General features: G+C 50.8%; 1 protein-coding gene across 2 annotated transcripts in view; it reads right to left on the bottom strand.

The window, feature by feature from the left end:
* The window catches only part of NEURL4 (neuralized E3 ubiquitin protein ligase 4), a 265,245-nt gene that overhangs the window by 20,485 nt on the left and 221,931 nt on the right, over positions 1-22,829 (bottom strand). For both annotated transcript variants that reach the window (XM_078669741.1, XM_078669742.1), the window contains exons 26-28: positions 22,502-22,646; positions 22,281-22,393; positions 12,994-13,153 (exon numbers count right to left, since the gene is read on the bottom strand). In XM_078669741.1, coding sequence (XP_078525867.1) covers positions 12,994-13,153; positions 22,281-22,393; positions 22,502-22,646 — 418 coding nt within the window. The remainder of the gene's footprint in view (positions 1-12,993; positions 13,154-22,280; positions 22,394-22,501; positions 22,647-22,829) is intronic.

The following is a 22,829-nucleotide window of genomic DNA, read 5'->3' on the forward strand; positions in this document are numbered from 1 at the left end:
TGGTGTACATGAGAGAGAAATGTGTAATCTCTTGACGTTGGATGCATAAACCGCCACCCATCAACCAACCCCATTTCCGTAATCTTTTGCCGTGACAGCTCAGAGAACACACCAGTATCCGCCCTGCGAGCGCCTGAACAATCCAGCGCCCCGTCCCACACCAAATTACAGTCCCCCATGAGGAACAACCGCCCTTCCACAAAATCACTCACTTTATGCAGCAGGTCTTGCAAGAACTTATTCTGGCCAGTGTTAGGAACATACGTCACAACAAAAGTACAAAGCCTCCCCTGCACCAGCCCTTTCACCATCAACCAACGGCCCTCCCTATCCGTGCGTACCGCCACCGGTTGAAAAAATAGCGAAGTATGGAAGAGGAGGGCCACCCCCTTATGCTTTGTGGACGCAGAGGATCTGTATATTAGGGGATATGCCTTATGCTTAAGACGCAGCTCATCTTTGCGTGCAAGGTGAGTCTCCTGAAGTCCCACTATGTCCAACTGGTGGTCAGTTATATACTTCCACACCTTTTGCCTCTTCTGCGGGGAGTTCAGCCCCTTAACATTCCAGGTCCCTAAGCTAACAGGCATCGTGAGACACCAAACTAGACTCCTCTATGACTCTGGAACCCGCCCACCACCCCCGCCAGAAGGAACCCTGGTCACAGCACATAAGAAAAGCATACTCCCGCCAACCCTCCTCCCCACATTCCCAACCTCGAACCCCACACCAAATCACCCCGCAACTCTCAAACCAACGGCGCCTCCCATCCACCCTCTCACCACCACATGATACAAGCCACAACACGTCCGCGTCACCACCAGAACCCCCCCACATCCCCAACCCCAACACCCCAAACAGCCCCCCCAAGACCCTCCCCCCCCCGGAAACCCCCACACACCCCATCCAAAGTCCACAAAAGTCCTCCCAGGGCTGGCGAGGAGACAGCAGCCGAAGTCCCCTGTAGGCCGAAGGAAAGGGAAACAGTGAAAGTGGAAACAAAACAGAAACAGAGAAGAAAATACTCATCAGTCCCAGTGGTCCACAGGTCACGAAGTTACGACCACGTCTGGGACCGGTCGGGAAGACCATCTCGGTTCCTCCCAAGGTCACGGTCTGGGGAGTCTTCTTCGAAAGTACATCCATTCACCCAGACCGGGGGGGTCCATGCCCCTCCAGCGCCGATCCGTAGTTTCAAGTCACCGTCACGCCGCTCCAGAGCTGGCCTGTGACGCCGGCACCGTCGCTGAAACCACTGATGCCACTGCACTTCCCCTCTCCTGCTGGCTGGCATCGCGGTCCGGGCGCCCCCTCGCCGGAGAGGACCCTACTCTATGCCACGAGGAGGACCGACGTCGCCTCCGAGATGGGGATGCATTCGACCCCTGGGACGGGGCAACCTCCTCCAAACCCAAGAGCTCCTTTGCCTCCCGAAGGGAGCGCATCTGCATCAGCCGATTCTGCCACCTGAAGATGATCCTGAACGGGTGCCCCCAAGAGTAGGCGATGTTGCGTTCCCGCAAAAAGGAAGTCACCGGCCGAAAATCCCTCCTCTTCTGAAGTGTAGACGCTGCAAGGTCCTGGAAAAGCTGAGGATGATGGCCCCTAAAGTGCAGCGAATCGATGGCCCTAGCCTTCCGGAGGATGCGCTCCTTCAATTGAAAGTCATGTACACAGACAAGGATGTCAGGGGGCGGCCCCCCCCCTCTCCTGGGCAAACCAACGCGATGAACTCTATCCATCTGGATATTCTTCACATCGTCCTCATCCAGAATCTGCAGCAACAGCTCCTGCACATAGCCTCGCAGGTCTCCCGACTCACCATCCCACGGTACCGCTTTAATGCGAATGTTATTCCGCCGGGAGCGGTTCTCAAGATCTTCCATGTGTGCCTGCAGGTCCAAGTTCTGCTCCGTGAGGCGAATGACATCTTGCTGGAGTAAATGGACATCATTGGCCGTGCTCAAATCATGGTCCTCAAGAGTCGCCACCCTTTCTCCAATCCCATCAACATCTCGCCGTACTTCCCGGAGATCAGAGGCCAGTTGCGCCCGCAGCTCAGAGATGTCCTCCTTAATGGAAGCAAAAAGTTCGGTCATAAAAGCCTTAGTGGCCGGGGCCTCGTCATCGGACATCCCGGCCGACCCACCCGCTCCGGGGGATGCCGGCTGCTGCGACGATCTAGCTGCGCCGTCCTTCAGCACGCGTCCCTTGCGGGCCTGGTTAGCCATAATGAATGCCGGGCGCCTTGCACCAGAGCAAACGCTCCACTGATCACCACCAGAACCAAGCAGCACCCAGATCCGGGCCTGCAGACGCAGCAGTTGGCCCCGGCGGGCAGTCCCACTCTGTGTCCGCCACACAGCTCCTGGCCAGAGGCTCCCAGCGAATCCCCGGCGCCCAGACACCAGGAAGTAGGGGTGCGCAAAGCCCAGTGGTCAAGAGGCCCCCAGTCAGCTACGAAAGCCCTAGAGAGGCGGTACACGAAGGCAATCCAGACAGCAAAAGTCCATGAGCGAGCGCCATGCACTCAAACAGCCGACTGAGCCAGGCAAAATGGCGGCGCCACGCTCCTCGACCAGAGCACCTCCGGGCCTCCAGGTATGCACCCCCAACAGCACCCCTAGTCCGCACCAGCTCGCAGCGTAGGACCGGAGCCTCCCCTGGAAGTCCTGGCACAGGCAATGGAGTCCAGCAGCTCTTGACCTGGCAAATGCGGCCTCTGGGAAGCGCCCGGGGCCTCTACCACACCTCCTGGCCGGTGCTCCCGGGCCCCCACACTTCTCGCCAGTCAGGACCTTCCGCCGCGCGGGTACACCCCCACAGCCAAGCGGCGCCGTGTCAGTCCATAGAAGGCCTCCAGGGCATGCACCACCCCAGGGGCAGTCACTAGGTCGCCGCCACACCAGGAGCCGGCAGCTCCCCCGACATGTCCCTCGATGGGCCCCTTCGGCCGGCCGGGCTCCCTCCGCACCTCCCCCGTCCAGAGCGGGGGGTCACTCACCAGGACTAGGTTTCCTGGGGTCCTCGCGGAGCCCGGTCCTCGCTGCTCCACAGGTGCACCTCCGGACCCCGGCGGGCTCAGCGGCGCCTCCCCACACCGAGGCCTCCGGGACCTCTCTGCTCTCCAGGTCGCCACTCGCCGGCACCCTCAGGCCCCACCGGAGATCGCAGCTGCCCCTCGCCGCCTCCGCCGACAGCCCGCAGCCCAGGCGGTCCGATGTCAGATGACCCAGGGCGGGGCGGGGCGCAAAATGGACCTCCTCCGTCGCGGTAGGCCCCGCGACTCGCCGGGCCGGCCTCCGCAAATCGAGACCGGGGATCCACAGGCCGCAGAGCTCCGCCGGTCCCGCAGCCTCCCTGAGCGATCTCTCTCCTCGCCGACGGCACCGCGCTCCACCGCAGTGTACCGGCGACCCCCGCCACCGATTAGGGGCCGAGCTGGGCACCAGGTGCCGCGCTATTAGCTGCTTTGCCGGATCGGCGCCGGAGAGACAGGGAAAAAGCGTCCTACTCCGACGCCATCTTGGCCACGCCCCCGCTCTTGACATTTTTATTTATGTTTTTTTTAACATAAATAAATGGCATTGTCATTTACAATGCCACTAGCTTTATCTCTCGCAAATGACACACACAGAGCCCCCCCACACACACACCCACACAGAGCCCCCCACACACACAGCCACACAAAGCCCTCCACACACACAGCCACACAAAGCTCCCCACACACAGCCACACAAAGCTCCCCACACACACAGCCACACAAAGCTCCCCACACACACAGCCACACAAAGCTCCCCACACACACAGCCACACAAAGCTCCCCACACACAGCCACACAAAGCTCCCCACACACAGCCACACAAAGCTCCCCACACACACAGCCACACAGAGCCCTCCACACACACCCACATGGCACAAGCAGGCAACAGGGGCACATGGAGGCACAAGCAGGCAACAGGGGCACACGGACGCACAAGCAGGCAACAGGGGCACACGGAGGCACAAGCAGGCAACAGTGGCACACGGAGGCACAAGCAGGCAACAGGGGCACACGGAGGCACAAGCAGGCAACAGGGGCACACGGAGGCACAAGCAGGCAACAGGGGCACACGGAGGCACAAGCAGGCAACAGGGGCACACAGAGGCACAAGCAGGCAACAGGGGCACACGGAGGCACAAGCAGGCAACATGGGCACGAAAACTGAGGCACAAGCAGGCAACAGGGGCACGAAAACTGAGGCACAAGCAGGCAACAGGGGCACGAAAACTGAGGCACAAGCAGGCAACAGGGGCACGAAAATTGAGGCACAAGCAGGCAACAGGGGCACGAAAACTGAGGCACAAGCAGGCAACAGGGGCACACGGAGGCACAAGCAGGCAACAGGGGCACACGGAGGCACAAGCAGGCAACAGGGTCAGGAAAAGAAGCACAAGCAGGCAAAAGGGTCACAAGCAGGAATTGTAATTTAGACAGGGCTGAAGTGGAGAACGGTCAGTAGGGAAGTAGTGCGGCTGGTGCAGTGGTACCAAGCCGAAAGGTGAGAGGGGCTGTCTGCACCCCAGTTTGGACAGTTTCCACTACCTAACAGGGATTGGTGGGAGGGGGGCGTACTTCTTGCTTGCTTTAGGGCTGTTACTTCGGGGACGCAGTGCACGCTCCTGCCTGCTGCCGCCGGGACACGACAACAGGCAGGGAGAGGACAGGCTGGAAATTCTGGTGGAAATGCAAGAAGCTGTCACGTCGAGTTGCTCTCACCTTGTCCAATATCAAACAAGTCTCTGCCACAGCAAAGCCAGGTGGAATAAACACGGAGAAGGCGGTCTCAAAGTCGTAGACCCCCACTTCCGGAACCAACCAGAGCTATCCTCGCGAGATCAGCTTAACCACCTGGGGGGTGCAGTGAGCTCCTGCAGGGAGGGCTGTGAGGTGCAGTGAACTCCTGCAGGGAGGGCTGTGGGGTGCAGTGAGTTCCTGCAGGAAGGATTGTGAGGTGCAGTGAGCTCCTGCAGGAAGGATTGTGAGATGTAGTGAGCTCCTGCAGGGAGGGCTGTGAGGTGGAAGGAGGGCTGTGAGGTGGAAGGAGGGCTGTGAGGTGGAAGGAGGGCTGTGAGGTGGAAGGAGGGCTGTGAGGTGGAAGGAGGGCTGTGAGGTGGAAGGAGGGCTGTGAGGTGGAAGGAGGGCTGTGAGGTGGAAGGAGGGCTGTGAGGTGGAAGGAGGGCTGTGAGGTGGAAGGAGGGCTGTGAGGTGGAAGGAGGGCTGTGAGGTGGAAGGAGGGCTGTGAGTTGCAGGGAGGGCGGTGAGGTGCATTGAGCTCCTGCAGGGAGGGCGGTGAGGTGCATTGAGCTCCTGCAGGGAGGGCTGTGAGGAAGCCTGACGACAGTGGCGGATCCCGCGCTCCTGCCTGTGCGCATATCACCCCCTCAGAAAACGGCGGTATGGAGTGGGTCAGGCGAGCCGTGGGGTGAAGTAACGGGCCTCGAAGAGGTCCCGGTGCCTCGCAGCGCTGAGCTCCTTCAGCAAGACAAAGGATTCCAGCCTCCATCGGGGCCTACATGTTCATTCCTCAGCAGAGCCGCTCTATGGGCCCCTAGAGGACGCACTACTGCCACCCCTGGCTATCTTTAGCCACAAATGGGTCTCATAATCCCGACGCTTATAGAGGGAAAGAGGAGCGTGACCCACTCACCGCTCTGAGAGTGCTGCCTGACTGCGCGGCCACAGCGCCACCTGCTACTCCCGCAGGGTCACCTGCGCACAGCTCCGTCCCGGCCAGCAACACCCCAGGCTCTTCTTGAGGCAGCGCGGGGCTCTCCACGACACCGGAGCCCCGCCTGCGCCTGAAGCTGCCCTCCTCCTCGCACCGCCAGGCTTCTCCTTGCTGCCGGTACGGATTTGTGGTGGGGGCGGGCACCGACAATGTGCCCCGCGCCCCCTCCGCTCCTCCCTCGTCAGTCTCCTCTCCGGTCTCCCTCCAGGCATGGGAGACCGGCAACACCGGCAAAGGCTTCCCCCAGGCAGGGGGAAGCGGCAAACACCAAGGCTTCCCTTTCCCTCCCCCGGGCTGCGGGGGCGGGACTTCCGGCCGGCCGCGAAGGGATTGGCCGGCCGGCCGGCCAGGTACTTCCGGGTCGCCGCGGGCAGCGTGGCGGCCCTCGCTAGGCAGGCAGGCGGGCAGAAATCGCGAGGTGGGCACTCGCTAATTAAATAAATAACTGGGCAAATCCAAGTCGGCAAAATAAGCGGAGTGGGCTCCCGCGCCGATCCGCCGCCGGCCTCCAGCAGCAACGCGCTTCCAAGCGCTATAGAGGCACATAAAGCGCTCCAGCACTAGAAGTGTACGTAAACTTACAAAGTGAAAACACATTTATAAACAAAATGCTCACGGACAGCGGGAGGGGTGGGGGGAGGATCACAGCGCACGCACATTTATAAACAAAATGCTCCTTACCTGATCGCCTCGTGGGAACTCGAATCTTGCAGCCAACTCCAACAACAGACACTTTGGAAAGGAACAAAACAGGCCCACTCGAAAAAAAAAATAACACACACCCACCACCGTGATGACGAACAGAAGTGGGTGGAGAGGGAAAAAATCTCGGGAACGCCCCCGAATGTGGTCCAGCCTTGACGGACAGATCTCTGTTCCAATGGCTAGCCTCCATTTATGGAGCTAGCCAATGGAACAGAGGGCGGGACTAAGAGTACACTGTAGAGACATAAGATTTCTCTGGGGGCGGAGCTAACGCTCCGTGCCCCAGGCGAAACCTAAACAGCTGCAGAAGCTTTCACTAAATGCCCTTTCTTATCAGTAAGCAGGGGGCACCAAGTCAAGGAGTCAAACACTACTCCCAAATAGGAGAAGACGTTAGTCTTCGGTATAAATAAGAGACCCAGTTTGAACGTAGACAGCTTAGCCTTACGGGGTCCCACCTGCAAAATATACGATTTAGAGTGATTAACCGACAGGTCCAGGTCCTCCATAAATAGGGAAAAGGAGTTCAGGAGGAGTTGTAAACCCCTGGCTGTTCTTGTCAGTAGGATTGCGTCGTCCGCATATAAGAGGACTGGCAGGCTACGCTTGCCTATCTGGGTACAGTCAGCTTTTTTCGCCAAAAGGGCCTTCTCTAGGGAGTTTACATGTAAGTTAAAAAGAAAGGATTCTAAAATACACCCCTGGCGCACTCCCCTCTTGATGCCAAACTGACGGGACACTTTCAAATCCTTTGTATATCGGACAACTGACTTGAGTTTCGGTGAAGGTCCCTTAGGAATAAAATGATATTGCTGTCAATGCCGATGGAGGACATCAACTGCCACAGCTTGGACCTGTTGACACAGTCGAATGCGGAGGACAGGTCCATAAAGGCTAAGTATATGGGGCTGGAACGAGCCACAGTATACTTATTCAGAACCATGTATAGATTTAAACACTGTTCCACAGCAGAGCGCCTTGGGCGAAAGCCATATTGAATCTCTGCTAAAAAGTTATTTCCTTCAGCCCAGGAAACAAGTCTGTCAAGCAACATGCGTCCCACCACCTTCACCACAGAATCCAAATGGGAGATTGGCATATAACAAGAGGTGCTGTCCCTATCTCCCTTTTTAAATACTGGGACTATAGTCGATAGAGCCCACGAATCCGTACAACCAACCTGAACTGTAGCATTGATGACAGCTGTAAGGACAGGACATCAAGACATCTTTGAAGGCACCACTGAATGGGAGCAAGAGTGCCAATGTCGCTGGCTCAGGTTGGAGAATCTTTTGGACATTTGACTTTGTGAAGGCAAATCTAATACCACAGCTATCCTACAAACCACTGCAAATGAGGCACTTTCTTCCACTGGTGGCCAATGTGGCAAGTCAAGCTATGTCTCAAGGGAGGTGTCAAGCTCATTGGCGGTTTGGAAGTCAAGGTGTCAGGCATCATTAGTATAATGAGTGGGAAGCAAGACATCTTCCTCCTCATCAGTATCCTGTGGTGCTCCCTGTTCTGGGGCAGGATGAGATTCAGAGTCTAAAAGAGATAGCGTTGCGGTAGGTGTACCAGGTAGAGTCAGGCAGCTAACAACAGGTTCCACTTGTGTGATTTCATAAGACAACGTTTGATCACAAGTTGGTGTCTGCTCGGGATCCAACCAACATAGATGTTGGCAGAAAGCCATCTATCGGCCCTCGGGCAACAGGAACCAGTGCAGTGTTGGGGCCACCATGGAAATCTGCATGTTGTAAATATTGGCCCGGTAACAGGTCCCACAGAGACATACAGTGTCAGAGTAACCTGCCAGCAGTATCCGAATGGAGCACTCTGTTATTCTATGGGGCCCACAGGCACCCCATAGAGAGTCAGAAGTGCACTAAAGATTTGCAGCATGGCCTCCTTGAGGGCCTTAATTTGCCGTGGGGCCAGCAACAGACCAGGGATCTCAGAGTGCATTTGTACCAGCAGAGAAGTGCAATTCTTACTTTAAAGCCCTTGCATCTTCTCTTTGAAATCACAGTGGTAAGGTAGTATAGAGTCCAAATTAGCTTTTAGTGCTTGTGTATGGATTTTGACTCACTCTAAGATTTTGAGCAAGAATTGGAGCGCCTCCAGGACAGCCCCAGGACCGAGACTTGGAGCAGAACCTGTGTGAAGACATCAACCTCTTCGTAGGCTCAGCTATGTACAGCTTCGCCTCCTGGTCTTGAATCACCTTTGGGTGCACTTGTTACACAGTGAAGAGTTGTGGCTGCAGCCCCGGCATCAAAGGAACACATTGTGCTGGTCCCAAGAGTGATATCTACTTCATGCAGTCTCAGCACCACCTGAATTCTGTTTTTAGAGGGGACATTGTTAGCTAGAACACTGAAGAGTTTTTGGAATTGACAGAAGACTGACAAAATTGGGATCAGTGTTCCAGATTCATGTCAGAAGGTGTGGAAAGAAAGGAATGGACATCAGTGCGCCAAGGGTGGCGCTTATGTGCAACTCTGCTCAGTTCCATCTGGGGGAATATGGAGTCAGTGCACCTAGTGATGCACAGGAGCTTTGCTGCAAAATTCTCCAGATACAGTCAGGCGCATGAGACACTTTCCTCTGAAACTGACCAGTCGTGGTAAGTAACACACACCTTAACTCACATAGCTAACCGTGCACAATAATACACCAGTTGATTAATGGCACAGGCAAAAAGAAAAAGCAGACTATCAATAGCAAAACATGGCTAACGCCGTTAGTTATGGTGTGCTGCCATGTTAGGTTATGTTATTGAGAGTTTGTAGAGCGCTCGTTCACCGACAGGTCTCTTGGCGCTAGTATTTTCCATTGAAGTCTCTGATTCGAAGGTCCAGGTCTAGCTGTAAGCTTGGGTGAAAAGCCAGGTCTTCAGCATCTTCCTGAATCGTAGGAGGTCTGTCTCTAGTCTCAATGGGGTGGGCAGAGCATTCCAAAAATGGGGTCCTTGTATTGAGAAGCGCACCACTCCTGTACGTTTGCGTCTGAAACCTGGAACCACCAATAGATTCTTCTGCATGGATCTCAAGGTGCGCTGAGAAGTGTACCTGTGGATTTTTGACTTGGGCCAGTACCATGTAAGGCTCTGAACAGCATACATTATGTTTTAAACATGGAGTGCTGCTCCACTGGGAGCAAGTGCAGCTCTTTTAGCAGCGGCTTAAGGCGACAGCGTCTGCCTTGTAGGTACATAATTCTAGCTTCCTGGTTTTGTATCAGCTGCAAACTGTGTTTCTGGTTGTGCTGGAGACCTAGGTGAATTGCATTGGTGAAATCTATATTTGATCGGATCAAGGAAATGATGATTTGAATGCTGGCGCATCTGCTGAAAAACCTTTAGATTTTTCTTAGTTTCCGCAGTTGGAAAAAACAGGCAGAGTTAACGGCCCAATCTGCATGTTCATGGTGAGATCAGTCTCGATATGTATGCCTAGGCTTTTCATCGAGTTCTTCGGGGCAGGGGGGGACCTAGCTCAGCAGGCCAATGGGCAGGAGTCCAGTGCTGGAATTTATTGTTGGTAATGAGGATTTCAGTTTTTTTTAAGTTTAGTTTTAATTGGTTTTTGTTCATCCAATTCCTGATGAACAGTACGGAGTTCTTGCTGAACTCCTTGGAGACCGTAGAGTTATTGATCGAGAATATCAGCTGCATGTAGTCAGCATAGTTGTAAATCTGGACTCCCATCTGGCGGAGCGTGACAATGATAGGCGAATATATACATTAAAGAGGTGCGGGGATAAGGATGAGCCCTGCGGTACTCCGCATTTCAAGTTGACAATGCCGGATTTGTACGGTGAGAGTCACACTGACTGTTTCCTATCCTCTAGAAAGGATTGGAACCAGTTTAGGGATTCACCTCTGAGACCTGCTGCAGCAATGAGTTCCACCAGGATGTTATGGTTGACTGTAGTGAATGCCACAGACAAGTCCAGGAGAATCAAGGCTTGAGTGCTGTCTTCATCAACCTTTCCTTTTAGGTCATCCATAATGGATACTATAATAGACAACATATAGTGGGCTGCACAGAACCCTGCTTGATGAGAGTCTGAGAAGTTGGTGTCTTCTATAAAGGTGCTGAGAATTTTAGCTACATGATTCTCTAATACTTTGGCCGAGACGGGAAGGAGGGATATAGGTCTATAGTTGTCCAGCCTCTGAGGGTCGACACCTTGTTTTTTCTGCAGTGGAATAATCACAGCTTCTTTAAAAGCTTGTGTAACTGTCCCTTGGGTTAAGAAAAGATTCAGTATAGAGAGAATGGTCTCTGGAAATGCTGCAAATATATATTTTTGTATTTGAGGGGGACAGGTGTCGTTGGAGGAGCCTGATTTTAATTTGTTTAGATGTTCCAAAAACTGTACTCTGCTAAGACATGGGAGGGTGGTCTTGGTGTTTTCTGACCGATTTTCCACCTCATTGTGTTTGGTATCTATGGATTCCTGAATTTTCTGAATTTTTTCTAAGAATGAATTGTTTAGATCGTTACATAGTTTCTGTATGGCAGGGATAGGCGGGGTTACACGATCTGGGTTTGATAGCTCCTGTACTGTGTTAAAAATATCTTTGGTTTTATTATTTGAGTTTAACACTTTCTTGGAAAAAAAACACTTTTTGCCTCCGGAATGGCGTTTTTGTAGATCATTAGGTTTGTTTTTATAATGTTCTCTGGATTTAATTGAGTAGGTGTTCGCCATTTCCATGTCTGCCTGACATGTTCTAAGCTTTGCTGATTTTAGGTCATCAGCGAACCATTTGGATGCTTCATGTCGCCTGATATGAGAAGTTTGAGTTTGTAGGTGGGCATGAATGTTAATAGCATTCTGTTGCCAATCTGTAATTTATCTCTCCAGGTTATCTACATTGTTCAAGCTTACTGGTAGCTTATGGGTCAGGATGTCACATGGCGATTCCAGAGTAATATGATGCCAGCTTCTAGATTAGCACTTTTGGTGGGGCGCAGTTTTGGGCAGAGCGATGTCACATACAGTAAAACGGATTATGTAATGATCAGACTATAGACAAGGTTGTATTCCTAGATTCTGAAGAGTCAGATTAATAGACAATGCTTGGTCATGTATGTCCTCTGATGTGTGTGGGTGCTTGGATGTGTTGTGTGAGGTTCAAGCCTTGCAAGGCAATGGTCAATTCCTTGGCTCTCTTAACCATTGTTACCTCATTAGCCCAGTAATTTAAATCGCCAATGACCAGGACTTTGGCAAAATCAATGGTCAGAGATGCGATGCAATTTGAAAATGCTTGAGGGAAGTCTGGTATAGCTGTGGGTGACCTATACAGGAGTACACATACAATGGTGCAGTTTGAAGAGTCTAGTTTGACAATAAGACTGTCCACTAGTTCTATCTCTAGCAGGGAAATGGCTGTGAAAGACAGTATTTATTTATTTTGTGTTTTATTTAGCGCGAACGTGACCCGTTGGGGTGTCAGAGCTCTTAACAGAGATATAGCGGTCCCGAATGAGACCGATAGCAAGCAACATAAACTTACGCATGCAGTTAACATAAAACAGTATAAAAGCAGTGGACAGTGAAAGTTCTCAGGACTTACAAAAATATCAGAGTCTGAAGGAACAGTCCCTTTTTAATGGCGGCTGCCACCCCACCCCCCTTTTTCCCTGTTGGTCAATTAGATTGTAAGAGATAGTAATTATCTGGGAGTGCAGCTAATATGTCCGGGGTGGATTCTTCTGTCAGCCATGTTTCTGTCATGAACAGCATGTCGGGTGAAGCAGTGTCAAGTAGGGGGAGCAGTTCCAACTTGTGTTTGACCGCGGAGAGAGTATTTAAATACATTATGTTTAGTTCCTTTACTGGTTGTTTTCTTTTTGGTAGGATAGGCAGAGTAGTTTGGCTCAAGACTTGGCAAGAGCCTCTGTGCTTACAAGGATTTGGCACCTGACCTGAATAAGAGTGTATGCATAACTAGCAACTTTTAGGGGGTTTCCACATTTGCAGAACTATCATTAACATTTAACTACAATTTTTCAGTGAAAATATAGATCTGCAAAACGGTCTATTACACTGCCCTACACCCTCTTCATTTGAAGCTTTCTTCCTGTAGCACTAGCGCTAATCAAAACCAATAAATAAAATGAAGCAAAGACGGGGAATTCATCTAATGTCACATATTAACTACAGAAGGACAAAAAAATAATTATTTAAACAGCCGCTCCATAGCCGAAAAATATTCCATCCAAAGCATGTGGGCTGGGACGAACCATAGAAACATATTGAAAACATGCAGATGGAAAAAACTTTCTGATTTCAGAAAACCACCGCAGGACACAAGTACAGCAATCGGCCATCACCAACAAGCTACACCCAAAACACAGAGAAAAATGTCCTTCGAGACACAAAGGTGCATCATTCCTTGTCCATAAAAACATCGACAATACACAAACAGCTGTCAATCCTTATCTCTTCAATTGTACTAAAACAACATAATCCTGCCAGATTCTACCAAGAAAATACGTACCGCACTCTGGGAGCAAAGTTATCTAATCCAGCATAGCGCAGGGTGGGTGACAACTGGATCTTGTATGGCTCTCGCTCATGAACACTGTTCTCGTCCACCTCATGGTATCCATTCTGCATTTCAGCCTTGGCTGGTTTGCAAATAAAAACAGAAGCAGCACCTGAAAGTGGAACAAAATAGTACTAATCAAAAGAAGCAGAAGAACCCAAAGTTTTTTTTTTTTATGTGATTTTATACAGTGCCAACTTGGCCCAAGGGCATTAAAGCACTTCACAAGAGAGCTGGTAGTCATACCTACAAATGATCATTCTATACAAATAACAGTTGAGACTCAAAAGGCAGAGAAAACGGCTTCAGTCTAAGAGATAGAATAAACCAGTGAGGATATAGGTTACTTTAACCGAAGTGTCTCTGAAATATCAGGATTAGAAGAGACCTTTTGAAGAGAAAAGATTTACTGTAGGGCATAAGGCTGGTTGGAGGGAGATCCTAATCCTTGTCGCACTGTCAGAGAAGGTCTGATAGGTACAGCATTAGGGCTTGAATGCTGGAGGCTCCGGGAGAAGGGATTCAGCATTCATCAAACCGAGTTGGGTGCCAAAGATTTTCAGCTTTGCAGCCAGGTAGGTGGAAGCAGAGTTGAGAAGAGTTTTTTGAGTGATGCACGCCATCTTAAATTGAGCTCTTATTTTATTGGGGAGCCATCATAGATAGAAGTGAGGTGGTCAAATTTCCTGTGACAAAGTGGGTGGCTGCATTAAGGACTGTTCTCATGGGCGATTAATGATAGTTTGGGAACCTGGAAAGGAGTGATTTTTCTTAATCCAGTCTGAAAAGAACCAGTGCTTAGACTAAGGGATTTAAATCCTGATATAGAATGAATTGCCTAATGCCCCGTAATAATAATAGCTGGTGACGGGCATTCCTGGTCATGGTTCAAATTTGTTTCTGAAGATTGAGACTATTGTTAAGGATAGATCTGGATATCTGCAACAGTCTACAAAAGCCGGTTTGCAGTCTTAGGGAGAACAGGTTTCTTACCATTCTTGGATTAGAAAATGTGATTTCTTTGGCAGGATCACTAAAAACTTTTTGTAGTGTTGCTCTCCATTTTCGGACTATGACCAGGGTGTTTGGTAGTAGAATGCAGAAATTTGGGGAAGACATCTTCAGATCTACGAAGGCATCATCTGCATATTGCCCATACAGAATTCCTAAGCTTTTTAGAATCTCTCAAAGAGGTTTTAGCTATACACTGAATAGGTTTGCAGACAGGCTCAAACCCGGAGGGGCTCCGTGTTCAAGGTAGATTTACCAGAGATACCGATTTTCACTTTGAGATTAGTTTTACAGGTAAAAAGTGACCCAGTTCAAGACTGTGTCATCGATGCCTATCCGATCTCTCTAGATGTTAATCAGTGCATGATGGTTGACCATAGTAAAGGCAGCCTAGTGTTCCAACGGAACAAGAAGAAAAAAGTTGTCTAAATCAAGCAGGGGGCGTCGTCAACAATTTGAAGGGCGATTTTGGCACAACAAGCCTGAATGAATCAAGACAGAAAGGTGTAGAAGCAATTATCTTCCTGAGCATATTGCAACAGTTGTGAGGCCATGCAGCTTTCAAGCAGCTTTCTTAAGAATGGAAGTGTAGATACAAGGTGGATGCTCATGTCACTAGTATCAGCAGAGGGGTTCTTTAAGAGGGGAGAATCCTGAAAAGGCTTCAAGCTGACGGGAAAAGAACTTGCTTCAGTGAGTCCCTCACCAGTGAAGGCCAATAAAAGTAACAATTTTGTCCATTTCCAGCTAAGAGAACCAAGCAGTGCATCTGAGAGGTGATTAGACAATATAACCTGGATCATGGTAACGTATATAACTGATTCAGAAAGTGTGACCAAGCCCTCTGGGTCAACCAAGAAGACCAATTTTGGAGGAAGGGATTTATCAATGGACTTTACGTTTTAAATTTTTTGTGTGCAAATTCCTCATTTAGTTACTGGTGCTGATGGCAGAATTGTTGTTCGTCTGTTTAACAGGAGGAAGGGCAAGTGATTGTTCAAGTTTAGCCAAGAAGCACATCTAAGTTCTCAACACCAATTTAACAAGAACAAATGTGTAATGTGGTTGCACCCACAATGACTGAAGCTCACTCACACGACTAGCTGAAGTAATCGAAATGAGGATGATAGTCTTTTATGTGAACAGACGAAGCAAGCAGTTACACATCGGCTCAAAGAATGTGCAAGATAATGAAGCCTCTGCTCGTGAATACACCCTGCAAGAAGCATTAGTAGCGAGTCAGGCTGTACGACGGTTGGTTGCACTTTAGTAATTTTGTACTGCAACATTGGGCGAGATCGAGTGAAGTCGGTTCGAGATCAGACACTGGAATTAGCACCGGATTCTCTTCCAGTCCCAGTGAGTTTATTATCGGTGTCAAAGAGGAATGGCCTGGTCCTGAAACTGAAACTGATGTAGACATATGTAACAGAGCCAGTACAGCACCCAGACCAGATCATAAGGGGTCATAAGCGTTGGGGATTGGTGAGCCGGCTGGAACCGGACTGTAGGCCCCTGTGCTTATTTGGGGGCCAAATGTGAGCGAGAGGGAATCGGAAGGGTGCTGAGAATCTGCAGTAGGTGCTCTTTAAAAGCATCAATCTGTTGTGGTATCCCCAATGGCCTGGGATACTTGCAGTGCACTTGGATCAGTTAAACAATCAGTTGCGTGACCCAAAGGAAGACCAGATTACATTGTCACAAGCTTGCGCCCTTGCCTTAGTTAAAGAGTGCTAAGATGGGGTTCAGCCCCGCTTTGCTTTTTTATGCTTCTGCTGAGACTTCAATTTAGACGTACTAGTTTTTACTGCAAAGGCAACCCCTCACAGGAATAGCTATGGAAGCAAGAAAGTGTCAGCGACTAAAGGTGTAGGTGGCAGGTGATACATTTGGAAGTGGAGCTCCGGATCCACGTCAGGAAGAAAGGAACTCACGTCAGCGCTCAGGGGTGTGCTTATATGCAACTCCACTCCTACTCTAGCAGGGCAGTGCGAAGTGGCATGGTGCCACCTAGCAGCGCATGGCAGCATTGCTAGTAACATATTCAAGATCCAGTCTGGAGAAGAATATACAGTTAGAAAATGCATCAGAAGTCAATTTTTTAGTGTCATGGAACAACACTTTCTTCCTTTTAAGTTGCCCTGGGGTCTTTTGGTGGGTTAATGAAAGAGAGAAGGGAATTTGAAAGTGGTTGGACCAATCTACTAGAATGGGTTGGTCAGCAGTTAGAAGTGAGATTTTCAACATGATTAAGTCGATAAGAGAGCCTATCAGTTGAGTAGCCTTCTCGTAGTGTTGGATGGGGTCGTAGTTGTCGAAGAGAGAAGAGAACAGCTTCACAAATTAGTTATCTTCACTCCAAGGAAGATTAAATTGCCTAGAAGATGGCGGACGTGGAAATTAGTAGTTGCAAAGACAAATTCCAAGCATTCTTTGACAAATATGCCATTTTCACTTGTAGGGTGGTAAATGGCATTCATTCTGAGATGAGGTGCTTCAGAAGCAGTGTCCCAGGAAAAGTCAATGGAAGGAATATAAGACATAAGTGGAAAGACAGCTGCAACTTCACTTGGGTATCACTGTTTCTCCACCACAGTGCTGGTCTTCATAGCCACATCAAATAATGGAGTACTGGGGTGAAGGTATGATCTTGTCTGAGGCGTCTCGAAGCCAAGTTTCTGTCAGGACCAAGATGTCTAGGTTAGAGTTTGTAATAGTAGTCTGTGAGCTGCAGGTAGTGTTTGACAGCAGATTGGCTGTGATAAGTGATAGGTGTGTTGGAACATGGAGCTCACCACATTACTGAGCCAGAACCCCCCCCACCAGCTCAACGGACCCCAACCAAGCAGCCAACAACCTCACACAGTGGATCACCAACTGCGCTGACGACCTCGCACCTATGAAAAACCATCCCAGCAGGCCCGGAAGCAAGAAAGCCTCCTGGTTCAACGACAACCTCAAGAACTCCAAGAAGAACTGCCGCACCCTTGAGAAAGCCTGGCGAAAAAACCCGACTACAGACAACATGACCGCCCTCAAGCACACCACCCACAAACACCACCAGCTGATCCACACCACTAAGAAGACAGCATTTAAGGAACGTCTCGACAACAACGCACACAACAGCAAGGAACTCTTTACCATCGTCAAAGAGCTCTCCAACCCCAGCGCCGGAAACAACGACATCACTCCCTCACAAGACCTCTGCGACTCACTCGCCTCGTTCTTCCACAGCAAGATCGCCGACATACACAACAGCTTCGGCGCACAGACCACGCACCCAACCACCGAACCGACGCCCTTCACTATCACCCTCCGCGCCTGGACACCGGTCAGCACTGACGACACCATCCACACGATGAACACCATCCACTCCGGATCACCAACCCATGCCCCTACCACATCTTCAACAAGGCCGACTCCGTCATCCCACCCCAACTCCGGGACATCATCAACTGCTCCTTCAGCACCGCCACCTTCCCGGAGTGCTGGAAGCATGCCGAACTCAGCGCCCTCCTGAAGAAACCATCAGCAGACCCCACCGACCTCAAGAACTACCTCCCCATCTCGCTCCTCCCTTTTCCTGCCAAAGTCATCGAGAAGACCGTCAACAGAGTTCAAGGATTTATATAGCGCACTACTCACCCGGAGGGTCTCAAGGCGCTTGGGGATGGGTTCACTATTTATCGAATAGCCAGGTGTTAAGTTCCTTTCTGAAGGAGATGTGGTTCTGTGTAAGGCGGAGGTGGGTGGGGAGTGAGTTCCAGGTCTTGGCAGCCAAGTAGGAGAAGGATCTGCCTCCCATGGTGGATCTTTGGATACGCGGAACTGCGGCGAGGCCTTGATTGGAGGATCTTAGTTGGCTGGTGGGTGTGTAGAAGGATAGTCAAGAGTTGAGGCATTCGGGCCCTAGTTTGTAGAGGGCCTTGTGTGCGTGGGTGAGGAGACGGAATGTTATTCTCTTGTTGACGGGGAGCCAGTGGAGGTCTTTCAGGTGGCCGGTAATGTGATTTTGGCGAGGGATGTCCAAGATGAGTCTCGCTGATGCGTTTTGGATGCGTTGGAGTTTTTTCTGTAATTTGGCTGTAATTCCGGCGTAGAGGGTGTTTCCGTAGTCCAGTCTACTCGTGACTAGTGCGTGGGTGACAGTCTTTCTTGTCTCGGAGGGGATCCAATGGAAGATTTTTTTGAGCATACGAAGTACGTTGAAGCAGGAGGATGAGACGGCGTTGACTTGTCTGGTCATCGAGAGTGAGGAATCTAGGATGAAGCCCAGTTTACGTGCGTGATCTGTGGGTGTGGGTGCTGAGCCCAGAGCTGAAGGCCACCACGAGTCGTCCCAGGCAGAGGGGGATGATCCTAGGATGAGCACCTCCGTTTTGTCTGAGTTAAGTTTTAGGCGGCTGTTTTTCATCCATTCGGCTACTTCTTTCATGCCTTCGTGGAGGTTGGTTTTGGCGGTGTTGGGGTCTTTGGTGAGGGAAAGGATCAGCTGGGTGTCGTCAGCGTAGGAGATGATGTTAAGGTTGTGATGACGTGCGATGGATGCGAGTGGACTCATGTAAACGTTGAAGAGGGTGGGACTGAGTGATGATCCTTGTAGAACACCGCAAATGACCTCGGTAGCCTCTGATTTGAATGGCGGAAGTCTTACTCTCTGGGTTCTTCCGGCGAGGAACGAGATGATCCAGTCCAGTGCTTTTCCTTGTATTCCGATGTTGTTGAGGCGTTGTATGAGGGTGCTATGACAGACTGTGCGAAGGCGGCGGAGAGGTCGAGTAGAATGAGGGCCACTGTTTCTCCGTTGTCCAGTAGTGTTCGGATATCGTCTGTGGCTGCGATGAGGGCGGTTTCGGTGCTGTGTCTGGCTCGAAAGCCGTTCTGTGAGGGATCGAGGGAGTTGTTGGATTCGAGGAAGGCGGCGAGTTGGCTATTGACGGCTTTCTCGATGACTTTTGCCGGGAAAGGGAGGAGGGATATTGGGCGGTAGTTTTTGAGTTCAGAGGGGTCTGCTGTGGGTTTCTTCAGGAGGGCGCTGACTTCGGCATGTTTCCAGCTTTCTGGGAAGGTAGCAGAGTTGAAGGAGCAGTTGATAACATCACGGAGATGGGGTGCGATGATGGAGTCTGCTTTGTTGAAGATGTGGTGGGGACATGGGTCGGTTGGCGAGCCAGAGAGGATGGAGTTCATTAGGCGGATGGTGTTTTCGGTGGAGATTGGGTTCCAGGTGCTGAGAGTGTTAGAGGGCGGTTTATGTTCTGAGGGGGGTGGGGGGGATTGTTCGTTGGAATAGTTTTCGAAGCGGTTATGTATGTCGGCAATTTTGTTGTAGAAGAAGGAGGATAACGAATCGCAGAGGTCTTGGGAGGGAGTGATGTCGTTTGAGGCTGCGGTGGGGTTGGTAAATTCTTTGACGATGTTGAATAGTTCCTTGCTGTTATGGGGATTGTTGTCGAGTCGATTCTTGAGTGCTGATTTCTTGGTGGATCGAATCAGCTGGTGGTGTTTGCGGGAGGCTGTCTTGAGGGTGGTCATGTTTTCGGCGGTTGGGTTTTTTCTCCATGTTTTCTCGAGAGTACAGCATAGTTTCTTGGATTTCTTAAGGTCATCGTTGAACCAGGGGGCCTTTTTGGAGTCTTGTTTGGTGTGATTGTTTTTCAAGGGTGCCAATTCGTCCGCGCTGTGAGTGATCCATTGTTTGAATTTGATGGCAGCTTGGTTTGGGTCCGATGAGAGGGCGGGTGGTTTTTGGTTGAGCGATGTGAGGAGTTGGTCGGTGGAGATTTTATTCCATTTTCTTCGGGGAATAGGTTGTGGGTCGAGGTTGTTTTGTAGCTGAAGTGAACACAACTGTGGTCCGTCCAGTGGAGATCCGTGGTGCGATCGAAGGAGATGTGTTTGCTGGAAGTGAAGATTGGGTCTAGCGTATGCCCGGCTACATGGGTGGGGGTGTCAACAAGTTGTTTGAGTCCGAGATTGGTCAGGTTGTCCAGAAGGGTGGTGGTGTTGCCGTCGTTTTTCTTTTCTAGGTGGAAGTTGAGGTCTCCTAGTAGAATGTAGTTCTCGGAGGCGAGGGCATGAGGATTGATGAAGTCAGTGATGTCCTCGGTGAATTGTTTACGTGTTCCTGGAGGCCTGTAGAGGAGGGTGCCTCTGAGTGTGGTTCTGGGGTCCGTGTGGATCTGGAAGTGGAGGTGTTCGGCGGTGATAAGGTTATCGTCAGAGCTGGTCGTGATTTTGATGGTGTTCTTATGGACGATGGCGATGCCTCCTCCAGTCTGAATGAAGCGGTCTTTTCGGATGATCTTGTAACTGTCCGGGATGGCTATGGCGATGTCGGGTGTAGATGATGCATTCATCCATGATTCAGTGAGGAAGGCGACGTCTGGTGACATGGTGTCGAGTAGATCCCAGAGTTCGGTGGCGTGTCTGTGGACCGAGCGGGTATTCAGCAGGATGCACTTCAGGTGGTTAGAGTCGGAGCTGTGTTTGGGGGTAGTGGATGTGGTAAGGGTCTTGACGCTAGTATATTTGCAGGAGTGGCAGGTGAAAGGCCCGTGTGTACGTCCCGGGGCAGCTTCGTAGCATTGGGGTGTGCGTCCGGTGTTAAGGGCTAGGAGGGTGGCTGCGTCATACTTAATGCGGTCGGAGTGCGGTTTGCGGGGGCCAGGGGGTATGGCGTTGGGCGCGGTCCAGGCGTAGACGGGCTTACCTTTGGCGCACCTTCGGCGTGCATGGGGCGCGTGGACGCTGCGCGTAGGTCCATCTGTCTTAAATGGATGGTGGAGGGGGCGGAGCGTGGGAGGGTCAGCTGGGAGGCGGGGAGGAGAGGCGGGCCAGGGGAAATAACAACAACAACATGGTGGACTACAACAGAAAGCGGAACAGGGGCACAGCCAACAAAAATCAGTAAAATGCAGTCAATGTATAGGCAGGCTGGCAGAATGTTACAGCGAAGTCGCGCTAATTAATTGAAATGTTAAAAATGCGGCGTTCCGTTTCTATGCGCTATGTCCTGGTGATTGCGCTTAAAGTGTAATTGCAATGCAGGCTACGATACCAGTCGCGGTACTCGAACTCCGGGCAATGCGATTCAGCTCAAGGCGTTAGGTTTCAGTGCGGAGGAGCAGCACGATAGGGGATCTGGATTTAGGAAGCGTGGGGAGTGACCGCTTTGGAGCAGGTCCGGACGGTCAGACAGGTCGCTGCCTTCCTCGAGACGAACGGATCCCTTGACCACTCGCCTCCGCAAGACTCATCCTAGACATCCCCCGACACAGCCACATCTCCGGACACCTGAGAGACCTGCACTGGCTCCCCGTCAACAAGAGAATCACGTTCCGACTCCTCACCCACAAGGCCCTCCACGACCTGGGCCCCAGGTACCTCAACAACCGCCTGACCTTCTACACTCCCACCCGACAGCTGCGATCGACCAGTCACGCCCTCGCCGCCGTTCCACGCATTCGAAGAGCCACAATGGGAGGAAGATCCTTCTCCTACCTGGCAGCCAAGACTTGGAACTCCCTCCCCATCCACCTCCTTCTGACCCAAGACCACCTCTCCTTCAGGAAGCAACTCAAGACCTGGCTGTTCGAGCAGTAGCGGACCTCCCTCCCCTTAGCGCCTTGAGACTCTCCGGGTGAGTAGCGCGCTATACAAATTTCTTGATTGATTGATTGAGCTGCTATGTTGTTCATTGTGTACCTGGGTGAGGATGGAGAGATTTTCCCTTGGCAAACAGTATGGGTATGATTGCAACGGGGGAGTTGTTAACAGCTTGATTTAAACTAGGTTTGGCGAGTACTCTTCAGCCTTCATAGCTTACAACAAGTAGCTAAGGCAAACATCATTCAGAGGAAATATATCTGTTGGCTTTTGGTTCACAGTAGCATCTGGGCTGAATTTTGCCCCACGCATTCTTCTTCGAAGCATGACAAGTAGGACAAGGATTCTTGGTGAGCAGCATTTGAATGTGGCCAGAGTGTGAAACAACTTGGGAAAGTAAGACTGGAATAGGATGTTACAACTACATCAGGGGTCCGGATCAAACAGTAAGTTGCAGAGAATCTGAAGTTGGAGTATATAGGATAGCGCTTGAGAGGCGTAGGCTGGGAATTCAGAGAGGGGGATTAATGGAAGTGGGTAAGGGGAGTGAGTCGTGAGAGGGAGACAATACTGAGCAGAAAAGATGGGACCAAAGCAAGTTTGATCAAAAGCATCCTTACCAGACAGCAGCTCTCCGCGGTCAAGTATCCTCCGCACAGCACCTATACTAGTTCCATGGTATGCCATGTGCCACTTTTTGCACATGTTGGTGGATTCGAGGCGTGGATTCAACCTGAAAAGGCAAGAAAAATTGGTCATATCTAGACAAAATCCAAAAGGTATCCGATGCCATGATGAATATGAATGCTGAATACTTCAACGCCTTCCAAAGCTACAATACCTAAGAGAGAAGCGGCACCAACCGAAAGGCAGTGCGTAGTCCCTTGGGGGCTCCCCTCGCTTACAGTAGGCTTCATCCCCCCGTAGTTTGTGGCAGGACTCGCAGTAGCACAGGTTAAGCTTAGGATCCTCTGAAAAATATCCATCTAAAAAAAAAAAACAGAGGCAACAGTAAGTTGGATTTGTCAATATCATGACCAAACTCTTACTGGATAGGGAGAGGCAGGCAAATTGTTGAACACTATTCGATATGCTAGCCAAGTTAATCCAATACGCACAGAGTGGGCACTGCAAATGACAACAGTGTGTAAACAAGGACCTATATTTGT

This window comes from Lissotriton helveticus, chromosome 12 (assembly GCF_964261635.1).
Source record: "Lissotriton helveticus chromosome 12, aLisHel1.1, whole genome shotgun sequence".
In the NCBI taxonomy this organism is placed as follows: domain Eukaryota; kingdom Metazoa; phylum Chordata; class Amphibia; order Caudata; family Salamandridae; genus Lissotriton; species Lissotriton helveticus.